Consider the following 13,088-nt stretch of genomic DNA (forward strand, 5'->3'; position numbering starts at 1 on the left):
TGATACAAGAGATATTGTAAAAATTAAAGGGTTGTCGAAAGCGAACATTCTAACTCTTCAGACTCAAGAAAGAGCACAACTTAGCTTTTACATAATAGCTCAACATTACTTTGTTTGTAGCAAAAGCTCTTGCGCAATCACCAGTTAAGGGAATAGGTATCATACCGCATCGGAATCGTATTGCTGCTCATACAACTACGATTGCTTTTCGGATTACAAAAAACATAACGCTTATTTATGCTGGGATTTCCTGAGCGTATTTTTCATCAGGTGTCCGATATAACAGACGCTCAGCTGTCCGGAGCTATTGACGGTTTTCTTTTCAATGTTCTAACTTCCCGAATAACTAAACAACGGAAGCGACCATTCACTCTTAGTCAACTACTCTCAACGTATTATTCTGCTAGGGGTATTCGGGAGCTGATACCCGAGTTTCCCGGCGGCGCTTCGTTTTGCACAAGGGGAAAGGTTTGAACTAATATTTATATGATTGGATTCATTGTATTAATATAATACATGTGCAATTTCAGTATTTGTTTATCTTTGGTGACGTGTAGAAGAAAGTATCCAAAGGCGTATGCTTTGGTCGCTTGACCAGTTTAGTACCCAAAGAACCCTAAATAGCGCTCAGTGTTTATCGCTCTGACTCTTCACTCGTGTATAAGATGCGCATGGTAACTGTGAACGCGTCGAAAGCGAACTTCTAGTCGTACAGAAAATAATTACTTTTCATAGCAAGACACGCATGTACACCATTTCTAAATATTTAGGGTAAGTTTGTGCTTGCATGTTCTAACGGGACTACGCTGTCATCAGATCTTTCAAAAGTTGTTCTCGGTAGAGCGGTTAACCGAACAGACTTTGGCTATAGCACGTCTGTTTAACGCTGTCGAGGCTCTTCCGTTAAAAGAGGTAATTGAAAACTACGCCATCGTTCCAGCTGTCAAGAAATTCAGCCAAGAACTCGAACATATCATTACCCGTACGTATTTCCAGCATCCTTATGGAATGAGAATAACTTGTCATGTTTATACATACATAGTGTATCTGCCGCTGAAAGATCTTTCCCTCGCATAATTTAATAAAAATACGGATTGGATTGATATAGATTGTAGTGTACGGTCTGAGGGGCAGAAGAGCTATTGATCACAGCGAAAGCGATAGGTAACGAAAGCTTTAATGATCAATAAGAAAGACGTAAATATAGTGAAAGCCTGTTACCTAAACGACATATTGCATTACTCTGGAAACAAATATGATAAATGCTCATTTTATTTGATTCATTTTAATTAATTTTAATCAAAATATTGGACTTCATAGGTAGAAAAAACTGATACACAGTATTTGTTATCCTTGTACAATACGGTCTAAAAACTTTGACTTATGTGTCGTATTAGTAAGCAGTCCTTTAAGATGAAGTGGGTTGTGGCAGGCCATAATTTATTACACGATTTTATATTGCCATAGTGCAATCTGGAATGGTACTTTACAAAATACATGCATTGCCCCATGCCTCTCAAGTTTTTACCCCCTATCGAATATGTATAGCAGTTCTGTTTCAGTCAAACGTTAGAGCTTTAACGAATGTTTTTGTTTTTTGTTGCATTTCAATAGATCCTCCATCGACATGTCAGGAAGCACAGCGCCAGCTGCACAAAGGAAGTTGTCAAACATTATCCAATGTGCTCCTTTTGCTCGATCCTATATCTGGACATCCCCAATTTGATGTGTATCAACGCAAACTCTCGGCATACCTGTCTGAAGAGATTCTCGAAAATAACTCAAACTCTCGCGTTTCTATATCAAGCTCTTCGTTAGCTGATAATCCGCATGTCCTTAATTTGTTCTTCAGCTCTAGTAGGAAACAAAAGAACCCATCGTGTCGCGTTAGTCGGTACGTTAATGGCGTTTGGCGCAGCTAGTAAATACTAAGTTCAGGGGACTCATTCTGTACTCATATACAGAATTATCCACTATCGTACCATCTGGATGTGACGCGGTAGCAGCTTATCTACGATAAGATTATATAGCGTAACCTGCACTCATGGTATTTCATTATCAATTTTTCGTCTAGCAGCATTTAGCTTTTATCGTAAGCGGTTTTTGAAGTATGCGAATTCGCCCAGGCCAGTCTCCAAACCCATACGTTTTATAAACGTAGAATTTATTTTGTAACTATAGAAGAAAGTCGTTTAGCGCATCTTGTTCTAGTATATTTTCATTGGTCCTAATTGCGTTGTTACTTTAAATCATAAACATATTAATACGATGCCCGTAATTTACATTAGCTTTGTCCTAGCAGCACTTACAGTATACACGGGCATACTGCTTGATTTAACTTGCGCCTATTTAGCCATCAATGCTAATACTCGCAACCAACGGAAGACTTTTGTACAGGAGAGCTGATAAAGGCTGTGCTGAGTGCCACGAAGCTGATATATGGCGTGCTGTGAACGGAACCTGGAACAGCCTTCTTGAAGATGACGTTGAAATGGCAGCTGGTACCGTTACACCGTCAAAGGTTGTTGTGTATTTTAAATTCAACGATTTTAAAAGTAAGGAAGAAGACCTTCAGGATGTAATCAGAGGACTACGGAGATCCCACAAGGACCTGTATATATTTGTAGTTGGCCCCAAACCTGAGATCGTTGAGAAATTTCGAGCCGACGTCAAGGACGCTGTAGTAATCATTCCGCAGGCGGCCGATGACAAAGTTATACAGAGAATTTCTACAGAATTAGCGCATGAGATATGCCAAAGTGAGTCAATATATTCATACGTCATAATAATATATTGGTGTGATATTGATGCACTACACGTTATGTGGAAAAATACAGAGCAATTACCGTTTTGCCGACTTTCACTTATTTATAAGTTATTACTCTTTTTGTTTTTACTCTTTACACAAGCTCCAGCAATTGTACACTGTACAAATTGTTTGACGGATCATCTCCAAGTGTCGAGTATTCACCAAGTGTTCTTATCACCACAAGCTTCGTATTCGTGGGCAGTTTACCCTGATGAGTTGAACCGCTATCCCATATTAGTCAACATCACAATCACTTCGGAAAATCTTCCCCTGAGAGTCTGTTACGAAAGGCAAAATGCCACACATCAGCGGGTCCCGATAGAAGAGGATCAGTGTGAGGATGCCCAGGCCAACGTTCCCCTTGTAAAGAGCTTTGTTGACTTATGCCAATCACAGGAAGCGACAGAGAGTGCCCATATTAGTGTGCCAGGCCATGTCCAATCTGCCAGATGCGAAATGGTCCATTTTAAGATCACAGCACTTCCACGGCGGCCGGGCGTTCCTTTCAAGGAATGCAACCATCCGGATTGTAGATTTCCTGACGAAACGCGGGTGGAAATCGCATACTTTGGTACGTATCCGTCATTACCTGCATAGCTATTAAATGAATCGTTTTTTTCAACAAACCATTAGAACCTATCTAGTTCTAAAGATACTAAAATGTTAAATAATATCAATCTTACTGTTAGCATTTCCTATTCCTTCACTAACAAACCCATTTTCTCTCTTTTAGCGGAATTTGAAGATGACCTGTTACAAACATCAAATCAGTTAAACATGTTTCGATATCCGCCCATTGACGACAGAAGAGGTCAGAAATCACCACGGCTATCTAGTGTTTTGGGTCGACCGAATTCAATCGAGCGAGATTCTCAGGAGACTTCTGAAAATCGTGAACTTTCTAAACCTTCTGAGGATATCAGAACAGAGACTGAAGGGCCCAATCCAAGACCAGTCAGACCGCATGACGAGCCCTCGAGGAATCCAGTTGTCGATCATTCACGGGGTAATCCAAAAGAGGTCCCGGAAAGAAAACTGCAGTTACATTCTTTAGGCCAACAAATTATAGATCCACCTAATGATCAACCCGATGACACAAGAGATTTCTTGAATAGGCCTCAGAAAATACATAATCTGCTTCAACTTAACAAACAACTTCAATTAAAGCCAGACTCATCGTACGGACGGCTTGACCCTACTTCAAAGAGACCCGATGGACTACGCGAGGTGAATACACCTGGACATTCTCTGCGAATTTCTAGAAATCAATTTAAACAGTCAGAACGTCCTGTCAGACAACCTGAAAGTCCGTTTCGATACTCTGAAAGGCTGCCGAATTTACACGAAACCGCTGAGACAGACTTGGTCAATGGAAAGCAGCAAATCGATAACGATGATACTAATAGAACGAAATTTTCGGCGAGGGAAAGACCAACAGACTACCCCAGTGATCGGTCACAACGTCCATTGCCGCCCATTAATAAGTCAATCGAGCGGCCATTGAATTTTTTTGAACTGTATCAGTTTGTGGACAAGCCATTGCGGCCCCATGAGATGGCACAGGTCTGTTCGTCATCAAAACAGGAAAGCTTCCTTTTCACAATCGATCAATTTTTACTGATTCTAAAAAAACTTGAGGAAGGCAATCCATCCGTAACCATTAAAGAGGCAAGTATACTGGAAGGTCACTAGACTGCACGATGACAAAAAACAAACGGATAACACATCATATTTAATCCTACTCAAAATATCTAATTAAAAATATGTGCCACAGAGAAATATGAGATAATTCCAAACATAAATAACGTGAAATGTATTCAAGCTTGAATCCATTTTTCTAAACGTAAGAATTTTTTCTGATGCCAATATTATTAACAAATACATCTAGACGGCCTTATGTTTTCCTGCGTAGATGTGCCAGTTCTTGTTGGATAAATATTCGTTGGATAGTCCGTTGAGAGCGAACTCGTCGCTGGTGGAAAGTGATGTTTTGCGTTCCGTGCAACGTGCTCTGCTTGGGTCCAGCACATCGTCAAAGCAGACCGATGGAAATGACGGGACAACAGACGTGGACGACAGTGTCCTTTTAGCTAGTGAACGGTGCCATCTTTACCATCTTCTCTCCTACTCGAAAGAAGCAGAGCTTGAACGCGGTGTTGTTGCGCTAGACTTTGATGAGGTGTGTATGTGTAACGTCCGAAAAGTGGGAATATCGATGCTCAAAGAGCTTTTTATATAAGTAACGGCCCAAATATATCTTCAATTATTTTTTTCTTAGCCAGCTATTACAGGTATTTCCATTTATTATTTATATAGTACCTTTCTGATTATCTCTTCTTTGTTCTTCTGTATGATGGATGGTAAATTTCAGGACATAGCGATAGCGTTGAAGCCAGTGCTACTAGGTATACTGGGTTCTCCTTCGCTGGTGGGTGAATCTTCCCGGAGTATCAACCAGATAACTCGAAGTCTCAATCATGCCATTGAAGTGCAACACGACGCGCAGTCGAGAATAACTATACTTAGTGCATTAACTTTTGGAGGTAACCTCAAGATATTCATGGAATACCGCTATTCATTTGCGAGTCGTTATTGCACAATACCGTGGAATAATATAACAATAGTACAGTTTATACTATCCAACTAACAAAACATACCGGTCTCATGTATATATATACAAAATTTTATGCGACGAATGGATAAGAGCTGCGTCTATAGATTTCATAAAACAAGGATCTATAGGTATTGTTCCAGGCAGTGCGACACAATGAATCAATCAGCTAGCAGGGTAGAAGCGATATTATTATTACGTATATAGCATTCTGTATATTTACATGAACTACAGTTAAGTAGATGCTATTATGTCAACGATGTCATGCCGCTGTCATAATTTTTCATCTTATTATAATATGGGTAAAGACGATTTCCAGTTTGTATGCACTGTTTTTGACCATAGGCATATTACTTCCCGAGATTATACGTGACGCGCGCTCTGATTTGGTAGATTCAGACAGCTATTGGCATGAACAATTCTGCCAACATAACTTTGTAAGGCGGCCTGAAAGGGATGATGTTGACTCTTGGATTACGTACACCAGGATTCGTGGTGCCATTGATGGTGGGTTCTCCGTACAACTCAAGCAGCTTATGAAGTACGCAGCTTTCAATGCGACCTGTTATCACTGGTTTTTGACTATTATCAATCATGCTGATCCCTCTTGTTTTCTTCTAGGCTATATCCTCGGCCTGCATGGCAATTTGACGTCGGCAGTTAGCCTTTGTTCTCTCCTTGATGGATACTACAGCAACCGAGGTGTCGATCGCTCGATGCGCACTAAACCCGACCTCACATACGATAATGGAAACTCGGTCCAATTGGGAGTGTGTCGAAGATACGATCTATTTCCCGCAGACGTCATAACTGGTAATTTGGAGAGGGAATTTCTCAATTTTTATCGCGCGTTTGCCTACGCTTATCCAGGCCTCGTTAACAGGGTTAGTGAAGCGATTGTCATGGACGCAGCAACAAGGGTCATTAAGAAGATCACAAGAGCTACCCAGTATAAACTTCTTAGCATGCCCAGCTTCTGTGATGATGGTCCTGCACTTTCCATAGCTAATCGTAAGTAACCGAATATCTAAGTGAATAAAAAGTATACGCATTTTATACATTAAGTTGGGTAATGTTAGCCAGAGTTCGCTGTCGGTAAACTAGACTGATGACCCCTATTTATATGCTCTTTTTCACCACTTTCTTGACTTCGTATGGTAATTGCTAAATTATCGTTGTTTTTTTCTTGAACATAGCTACAATTGAGACTGCCACAGAAATTTATGTGGTCCTAAAGACGGACGATGAGCGGTTCATGCCTGTGGAAGAGATGCAGCTGCATTGGGCCCACCAGAAAGCGTTCGTGAGCTTCCTCGCCCGCCATATGAACCTTGGAACTCGTCGACGTTTGCATCTATTTATGAACCAACAAAGTATCGTGCATGGGCAGCTACTAGGCGTGCCAACAAAACACGCAGGCGCTGCAGCATCGAGCATCGCCTGTAAAGCTCAGGAGATTCTGGGTAATAGCGACCGTATGAAGAGTTATTCGCCTCAAGATGAAGCGACTGTACTGGATGCTCTTCAGCTGCAACTCTCTAACGAAACTGAAACTGGAGCACTATTGGAAACACGCGAAGGCCATGGCAACCTACGGCCTGCCAGAATTGTTGTGTGGCTGGCTCATGGAAGCGAACAAAGAAGTCCAAAGGGCGTAATCAAGACAGCTGTCGAGCGTCTAAAACAAAACTTCAAGGGTAACGAAGCTATCCTACATGTATTCTTGTTCGTTATATATTATGTAATATTTCACTATCTACACAAGAATAATCACACTTGAAAGCCTGCATTGGAGTAAAGAAACGATTTGTTAGAGTTCCATAATATTATTAAAAAATCAATATCGTTCTCCACCCAGATCATGGTTTACCTGCATTCGGTGTACCATTCGATTTAGTATTTTTGCGATGAAACCCTACGAAAGCGTCCGGCAGTTTTTCAATTTTCTCACTAAAATTGAAAATTGCTGTTCATTATTAAAAACAAAACTATTTTGCTGGTTTTTCTAAACGCAGGTCTATTTCTCAAAATGTGTAGTTCATTCTAACAAAGATGTCCAATGTTCTAAAAGTACAGTGACAAAATGAGATAACCATTTCAGAGACAGTGTCATTCTTCGCCGTGACGACGTCCCTAAGTTCTTATTTTGGCGAGGAACTCTTTTCTGTGAAGTTTTGGAACAATGCTACAAATAAAGGGCAACTAGCGATAAGAAATCGCGCTAGAGACCTAGCAAGAGAAAGTTTCCTCGGTGAGTTCTAAACTAAGTTGCACTATAAAATGTGGATTTTCGGACGGACGGTATTAAAGTAAGTGGTGGCATAAAGTAGATAACATTGACAGGCGTTCATCTTATCTCGATGTCTCTCTTAGCGCCATTGATTGCGTTATGTGGACCTGCTTGCTTGGAATCGACCATACCGGTTCACCTTCGTTTCGATGAAGTCATATCCGAGAACGCTGTCAAAATTGTTCGTTTCGGCACTGAAGAGTTTCCTAGCATGGTGAGAGCCCAGCTTACCGTAACTCCAACTAATGGAATTATCAAGGTGGGTGCATAGTACGCCGTAGCGGGAGTTATACAAAGCTTTTTTTGATCGTCACGATTGCACTAAAGTGCGTTTCTGTACTTCTGCTGATAATTGCTGCCGAATAAAAAGTAAAAAAAAGCGTGCGTTAATTATGAAGTTCTTCTGAACTCCTACATAACTCTATTATTTACCCTATTATACAGCAGCGAAGCAAGTCAATTTCGATCTTGTCTCTTCGATCCTAACTTACCTTCGATCTTAGTTAACATATCTTTACATGAATTGAATAAGGCTCTACCGTAATAACAAAGAACTGTACATTTGATGGAAGTAATTTTATTATTAAAAGTATTTTGCCTATTATTTTACAATTATGCTTCATATATTAATCACGTCGCAAACTTGTTGAAGATGAAATTCAATATGTTTTTATCGAGCATTATTAACAAATACAAAACTAGGTCTGAGTCGTAGATACCTTGGTAATTAATAACTGTGGTGCGACTGCCATCCGCAGGTCTGCTATGACAAGAACGATGTTCCATCGATTGACGGATGGAGACGCTGTACGCAACTAGCGGACAACGGTACGCTCATTGTACTCTAGCTAATTTGTAGTGATTCGATCTATACTAGATAAATAGGTTCGTCATTAAAATGCTCAACAAAGAAGAATCAAGGTGGTCCCATGTATTGCGGATCTAGTTGTAGAGGGCGCGCATACAAAATATACTATGTTTATTTTTTAATTATATTGATTTTCTAAGCGTTAATGGTTTCCTATAAGCGTAACGTTTGCATTTTAAAAATTACGTTTAAAAGGATCACCAAATTTAAAATACTGATTGTTGATACCGGGGCTACAGCCCGCGGGGATCGCTGCAGTTAGGTGCCAAGAGAAAATGGTATTAATTTTATCTGAATGCAATCTTGATTGAAGAATTAGAAATTTTGTAGAATAACAAAAAAAATTATCGATTTTTTTTATTATATCTGAGTTAATTAATATTTGTCATTTTTCATGCCATACCACTTTTCCGTAATTTTAATGTACAAGGGCATCACTAATGTTGTAAGTTGTTTTGGAGAGTTTACAATGTGTACAGAAAAGTGCATTTGTATACAGAAAAATAAATGTGGCACAGAACACTAATATGTATACTAGTGTTATATGTATAATAACTGCACATTTAATTTGAATTTGTCTATGCTAATAAGGCGCACAACAGAAATTATACGAAACCATTGCAGAGGGCAGTTGATAATATATTAAAATAGTGCCCGCGAACTGACATATCGTTACCGACCTCAAATGATACGCAACCCTTACGGCGTTTACGTCATTTTGCTGTTTATATTGTATACCAGAAACTGCGGGATCTACTGCTAGAGTCCGTCTAATGCCACCATTCGTTATATGCCCAAATTTATTAAAATCTGGAACTATGGTCGTCCCATGGCAAGGATATTAGAGCACCTGTAAAAGTGTGACGACAGTTTTTAAGTTAGGTATCATCGAAGTGCGATGTACTCCGCGTAAGGATTATTCTTAAGCTCATACAAAAACAAATTAAAACGTTGTCCTACTTTTTCTATATTCATGCAACTAATTTGATAACCGGCATCAGTGAAAAAAAATCTCCTCAGGCGTGCAGTTAAGAGTCTAATTTGAATAATAGTCGTGCAGTATCTTGAAGAAAAGCTTAGGCCAAGGCTACTTCAATTGGTTCCCTTTACTTTTGCTGAGAAAATACGTTATGCATACCGGGCTAAACCTTGACGGCGCCAAGGTTTTTTTTTTACTTCGATGAATAGTAGTGTAACCCGCTGGAACTTTTTCGATAAACCTTCCTCTGGAGAAAGGGCAGCATGTAAGAGTTCGAAAGCGTTACTTAATTTTACTTCGCATTTTCTGAAACGCGCCTTCAACCTACATCAGCTATAATTAACTATCAATAGGCGTAAAAGCTCTAAACAGAACAACTCTACTCTGTTTGTGACTTTGACTCTGCTTGATTTTAAATCAACTGTAGATTAATGTTACAGTCTAAAATTTATTTTGACCTGTAATTACCTGTTTATAAGTATGTATTTAAATCATTTAGATTTCTTAGTTACTTGTTTTAACATGTCTATTTTTTTTTATCAATATTTGATTGTTTGGTCAAATGTACTGTTTGTAAATATAATAATATTGACCACAATTGTCGATTATACGTTTTGAATCTCGTATTGCCATTTTCAGTTCTCTCATTTCGACCAGACTGCCAAAAAGGTTCGTACAACGGTTAAGTAGTAGGTTAAACTGAAACTAGAAATATTAGCTATACACTTTGACCCACGCATGTCTGTTAGACCTTTGGCCTACAGAATGCGGGTCCGTTATTGGTTTGCGTACATGTAGGAGAGGAAGGGTCACATGAATCATTATTTACTAACACTGCCGTTAAAAAAACTGCTGTCTTAGGTAAAGGTAAATGATATCACTGTATTCGCCAGGGGCCTTATGTGGTACACAAATAAATTACTAGTGTGTAAGAAATTAGGTCGGTGATAATGCGGAGCAAACAACAGTTGTTGAGTGAAACCTCTTTCGCTTTGTGGATGTACCAAAAAGAAGTACAATGGAGATTTAAAATTATGTTTTTCGTACAAAATAGCCTTGTTTTAAATCTGCGAATCACCCCATACTCACGTATTTTTCGTTATGCATAGAACGGCCGAAGATTTATAAATAACTTAGCTGCAAACTATTTCAGATGGACAATGCGAAAGTATCCTTCTGGCCATTATGGGTGTCCGTGAAAACTGCGAGGCGAGTTCTTGCACCGGGAAAATTAATTTTGTCCTCGATTACGATGGTAAGGAATAATAATGTATGTTGCTGTTAACAACGACCCATGTGACGCTGACTTTATATAATTCATAAAATTATAGCATAATTATAGTTGGTTTATTTTAGGATCGCTTTTAAGTAGAAGCGTGCTATTGGATAACCAGCTGTTGGATAAAGAAGCTGGATAAACGGTACGATGGACCTTACAAAAGAAAACATGCTATACTTATTTTGATATGATATTGCATCGTCTATTCTAGAACGGCCTCGCAAGCGACGTCAATCACCCAAGAACAGCCCCGTCTCTTCATAGAAGCAAGCAACAATGCGTACACCCCATTAACAAACAAATTAGCTCCATATTTACATATTATTCTAACACTGATTTGAACGCTAAATTTTGTTTATATAAATGTGTATACACTATTTATATAATATGTGCATTAAAGCTCCCGATTTCATCCACAAGTATATCGTCATGTTTTACTTAATCGTAGGTTTTTCGTACTTGACTTTTATTAAGATAGTGATGATTTGACCGTGTCCTTAGAGTGCTGTAATGAAAATTAAGTATTACTTGCGCATGAAATAATTACCATTTCTGACTTTTTGGGCTTTTTTGGACAGCTATTTGGGTTGTCTTCGACAGCCAATTTTGAAAAGGGTGTAAATATATTTTCTGTCATAGAAATGCGTGAAAAACGACTGTAGGAAAATGGAACTACGCAAATTTAAGTTAACCTTATTAATGGTATTATTTGGTATAATAGTTAAGCATTGCTAGCACGACTAGACAAGCCTAAAAACTAAACTCCTCCAAATAGAAGTGTTATGCCTGAATTCTGGCTCTTTGATTATGTATCTTGATTCCGATCGAGCGCAAAGTAGCCAAACAGTCACTGTTACTAATGTGTATACCTGTTTAGAAGTTTGGGCAATGCATTTTTTTAAACTCAGAAAGATTACTACAAAAGGCGAAGCTGTTCAGCCTAACGGTTTCGTAAACTAGATCAGTAAGCAAATTTTCTGTGTATGAAACAAGTGGTTTTCGTAGGCTGTGCGTGGTAGAAATTCATAGGCAAGCGAGGGCTCTTCAGCGACTACCTATATTCGTTCTCGTCTTGTTTTCACCAATTTCACAGCACAAATTCAATTTATTTGAGTTACACCTCCCTCTTCTATAGCAATAGAAGATGGAAATATCTAGGACCCTATTAAGTTCTACCACTGGTTCTACTGCGTTTCAACAAATACATATATATTTAACCTGATATAAGTGAATTGTGTGATTTTTTTTTGCCCATATAACCTTTCATCTCGGTATCGCTGAAACAGCACACAATACTCTGCTAAATATCCTACGTGCAACTATACTAATTTATCACACTTTTGAATCAATCACATTATTTTTATTCAGCACTTTTGTTATAATTCGTTTTGGGCGTTTTTTTTTTTAATTATTTTATTAGTGATTAATCTGCTCAACGTCCTCTGTCCACCTTTTATTTTTCCATCGAGTCTGCTAGATTGCGGTTGAGCTTCGGTTGTGACTTTCGTTTTCCAATAAGTAGATTATTTTCTGTCAGCACTTTTAGGGATTTCTTTCAGACTCTTCCTGTGTCTTCCGTATGCTTTTGAGAGCATATGCATGTATTGGTCCCTAAATCATCCCAGCTCCATGTCAGCATAAGAATTTCACGTTAAAACACTTTCGCTACGGCTATTCAACACCGTTTTCTATATTTTCTCAGGGAGCAATAGTATCGTGAACTATTTATATATATGTATATATAAGAAAATCAGTGCTAGTATTACTGTTCTAAACACTATTAAATTAAACATAATTTTTTTCCAACTGTTCACAATAAGAGACTGATTAAATGGCATTCGAATAATGGCCTAAGAAAGATGGATTAATAATAAAAATAGAAATTAATGAACTATTGTGTAACAATATAGGCTACTATGACCTATTAATAGTATCAATATTAACGATTTTTCTTTCCGCATAAGTAACTTCAAACGAAAACAATAGATACGTATTGGTCAGGCATGGGAATAGCCATCGTGTAAAGCTCTAGCGCAAGCTGTACGGTGGGTACTTTTTGAGAAGATTGTGGCCCCAAAAAGGCCACTTTCAGGCGAAATGAGTGAGAGCATTTGACACTTGATGTTACGAGACCTGCCGGCTTAGCTAGACTTCAAACCATGTGCTAGTAAACATTTTGAACAGGGATTTCCATCTAAAACAGTGCTCTTTAAATGACATTCTATGATGCTGGCAGACTTGCCCTGAAACGG

General features: G+C 38.8%; 1 protein-coding gene and 1 long non-coding RNA gene across 3 annotated transcripts; both read left to right on the top strand.

Moving 5' to 3' along the window:
• Positions 1-421: 421 nt before the first annotated feature.
• Positions 422-1,869, top strand: LOC147752274 (uncharacterized). Its single transcript, XR_015314526.1, has 3 exons — positions 422-468; positions 817-982; positions 1,615-1,869. It is a non-coding gene; the product is annotated as an uncharacterized LOC147752274 (long non-coding RNA).
• Positions 1,870-2,344: 475 nt separating this feature from the next.
• LOC111269264 (uncharacterized) lies at positions 2,345-11,255 on the top strand. Of its 2 annotated transcripts, none has more exons than XM_022848728.2 (14): positions 2,345-2,759; positions 2,910-3,380; positions 3,543-4,477; positions 4,722-4,988; positions 5,181-5,352; positions 5,766-5,927; positions 6,042-6,431; positions 6,617-7,117; positions 7,522-7,671; positions 7,794-7,969; positions 8,469-8,538; positions 10,197-10,226; positions 10,711-10,812; positions 11,048-11,255. In XM_022848728.2, exons 1-14 carry the CDS (start codon positions 2,360-2,362, stop codon positions 11,098-11,100), a joined length of 3,879 nt encoding a protein of 1,292 aa, XP_022704463.2. In that variant the 5' UTR covers positions 2,345-2,359; the 3' UTR covers positions 11,101-11,255. The 2 variants fall into 2 exon arrangements, with proteins under 2 accessions (XP_022704463.2, XP_086828159.1); XM_086972033.1 differs by having other exon boundaries at positions 7,528-7,671.
• The last annotated feature ends 1,833 nt before the right edge of the window (positions 11,256-13,088 follow it).

Source organism: Varroa jacobsoni, unplaced genomic scaffold (genome assembly GCF_002532875.2).
Source record: "Varroa jacobsoni isolate VJ856 unplaced genomic scaffold, vjacob_1.0 scaffold_1370, whole genome shotgun sequence".
Classification (NCBI taxonomy): domain Eukaryota; kingdom Metazoa; phylum Arthropoda; class Arachnida; order Mesostigmata; family Varroidae; genus Varroa; species Varroa jacobsoni.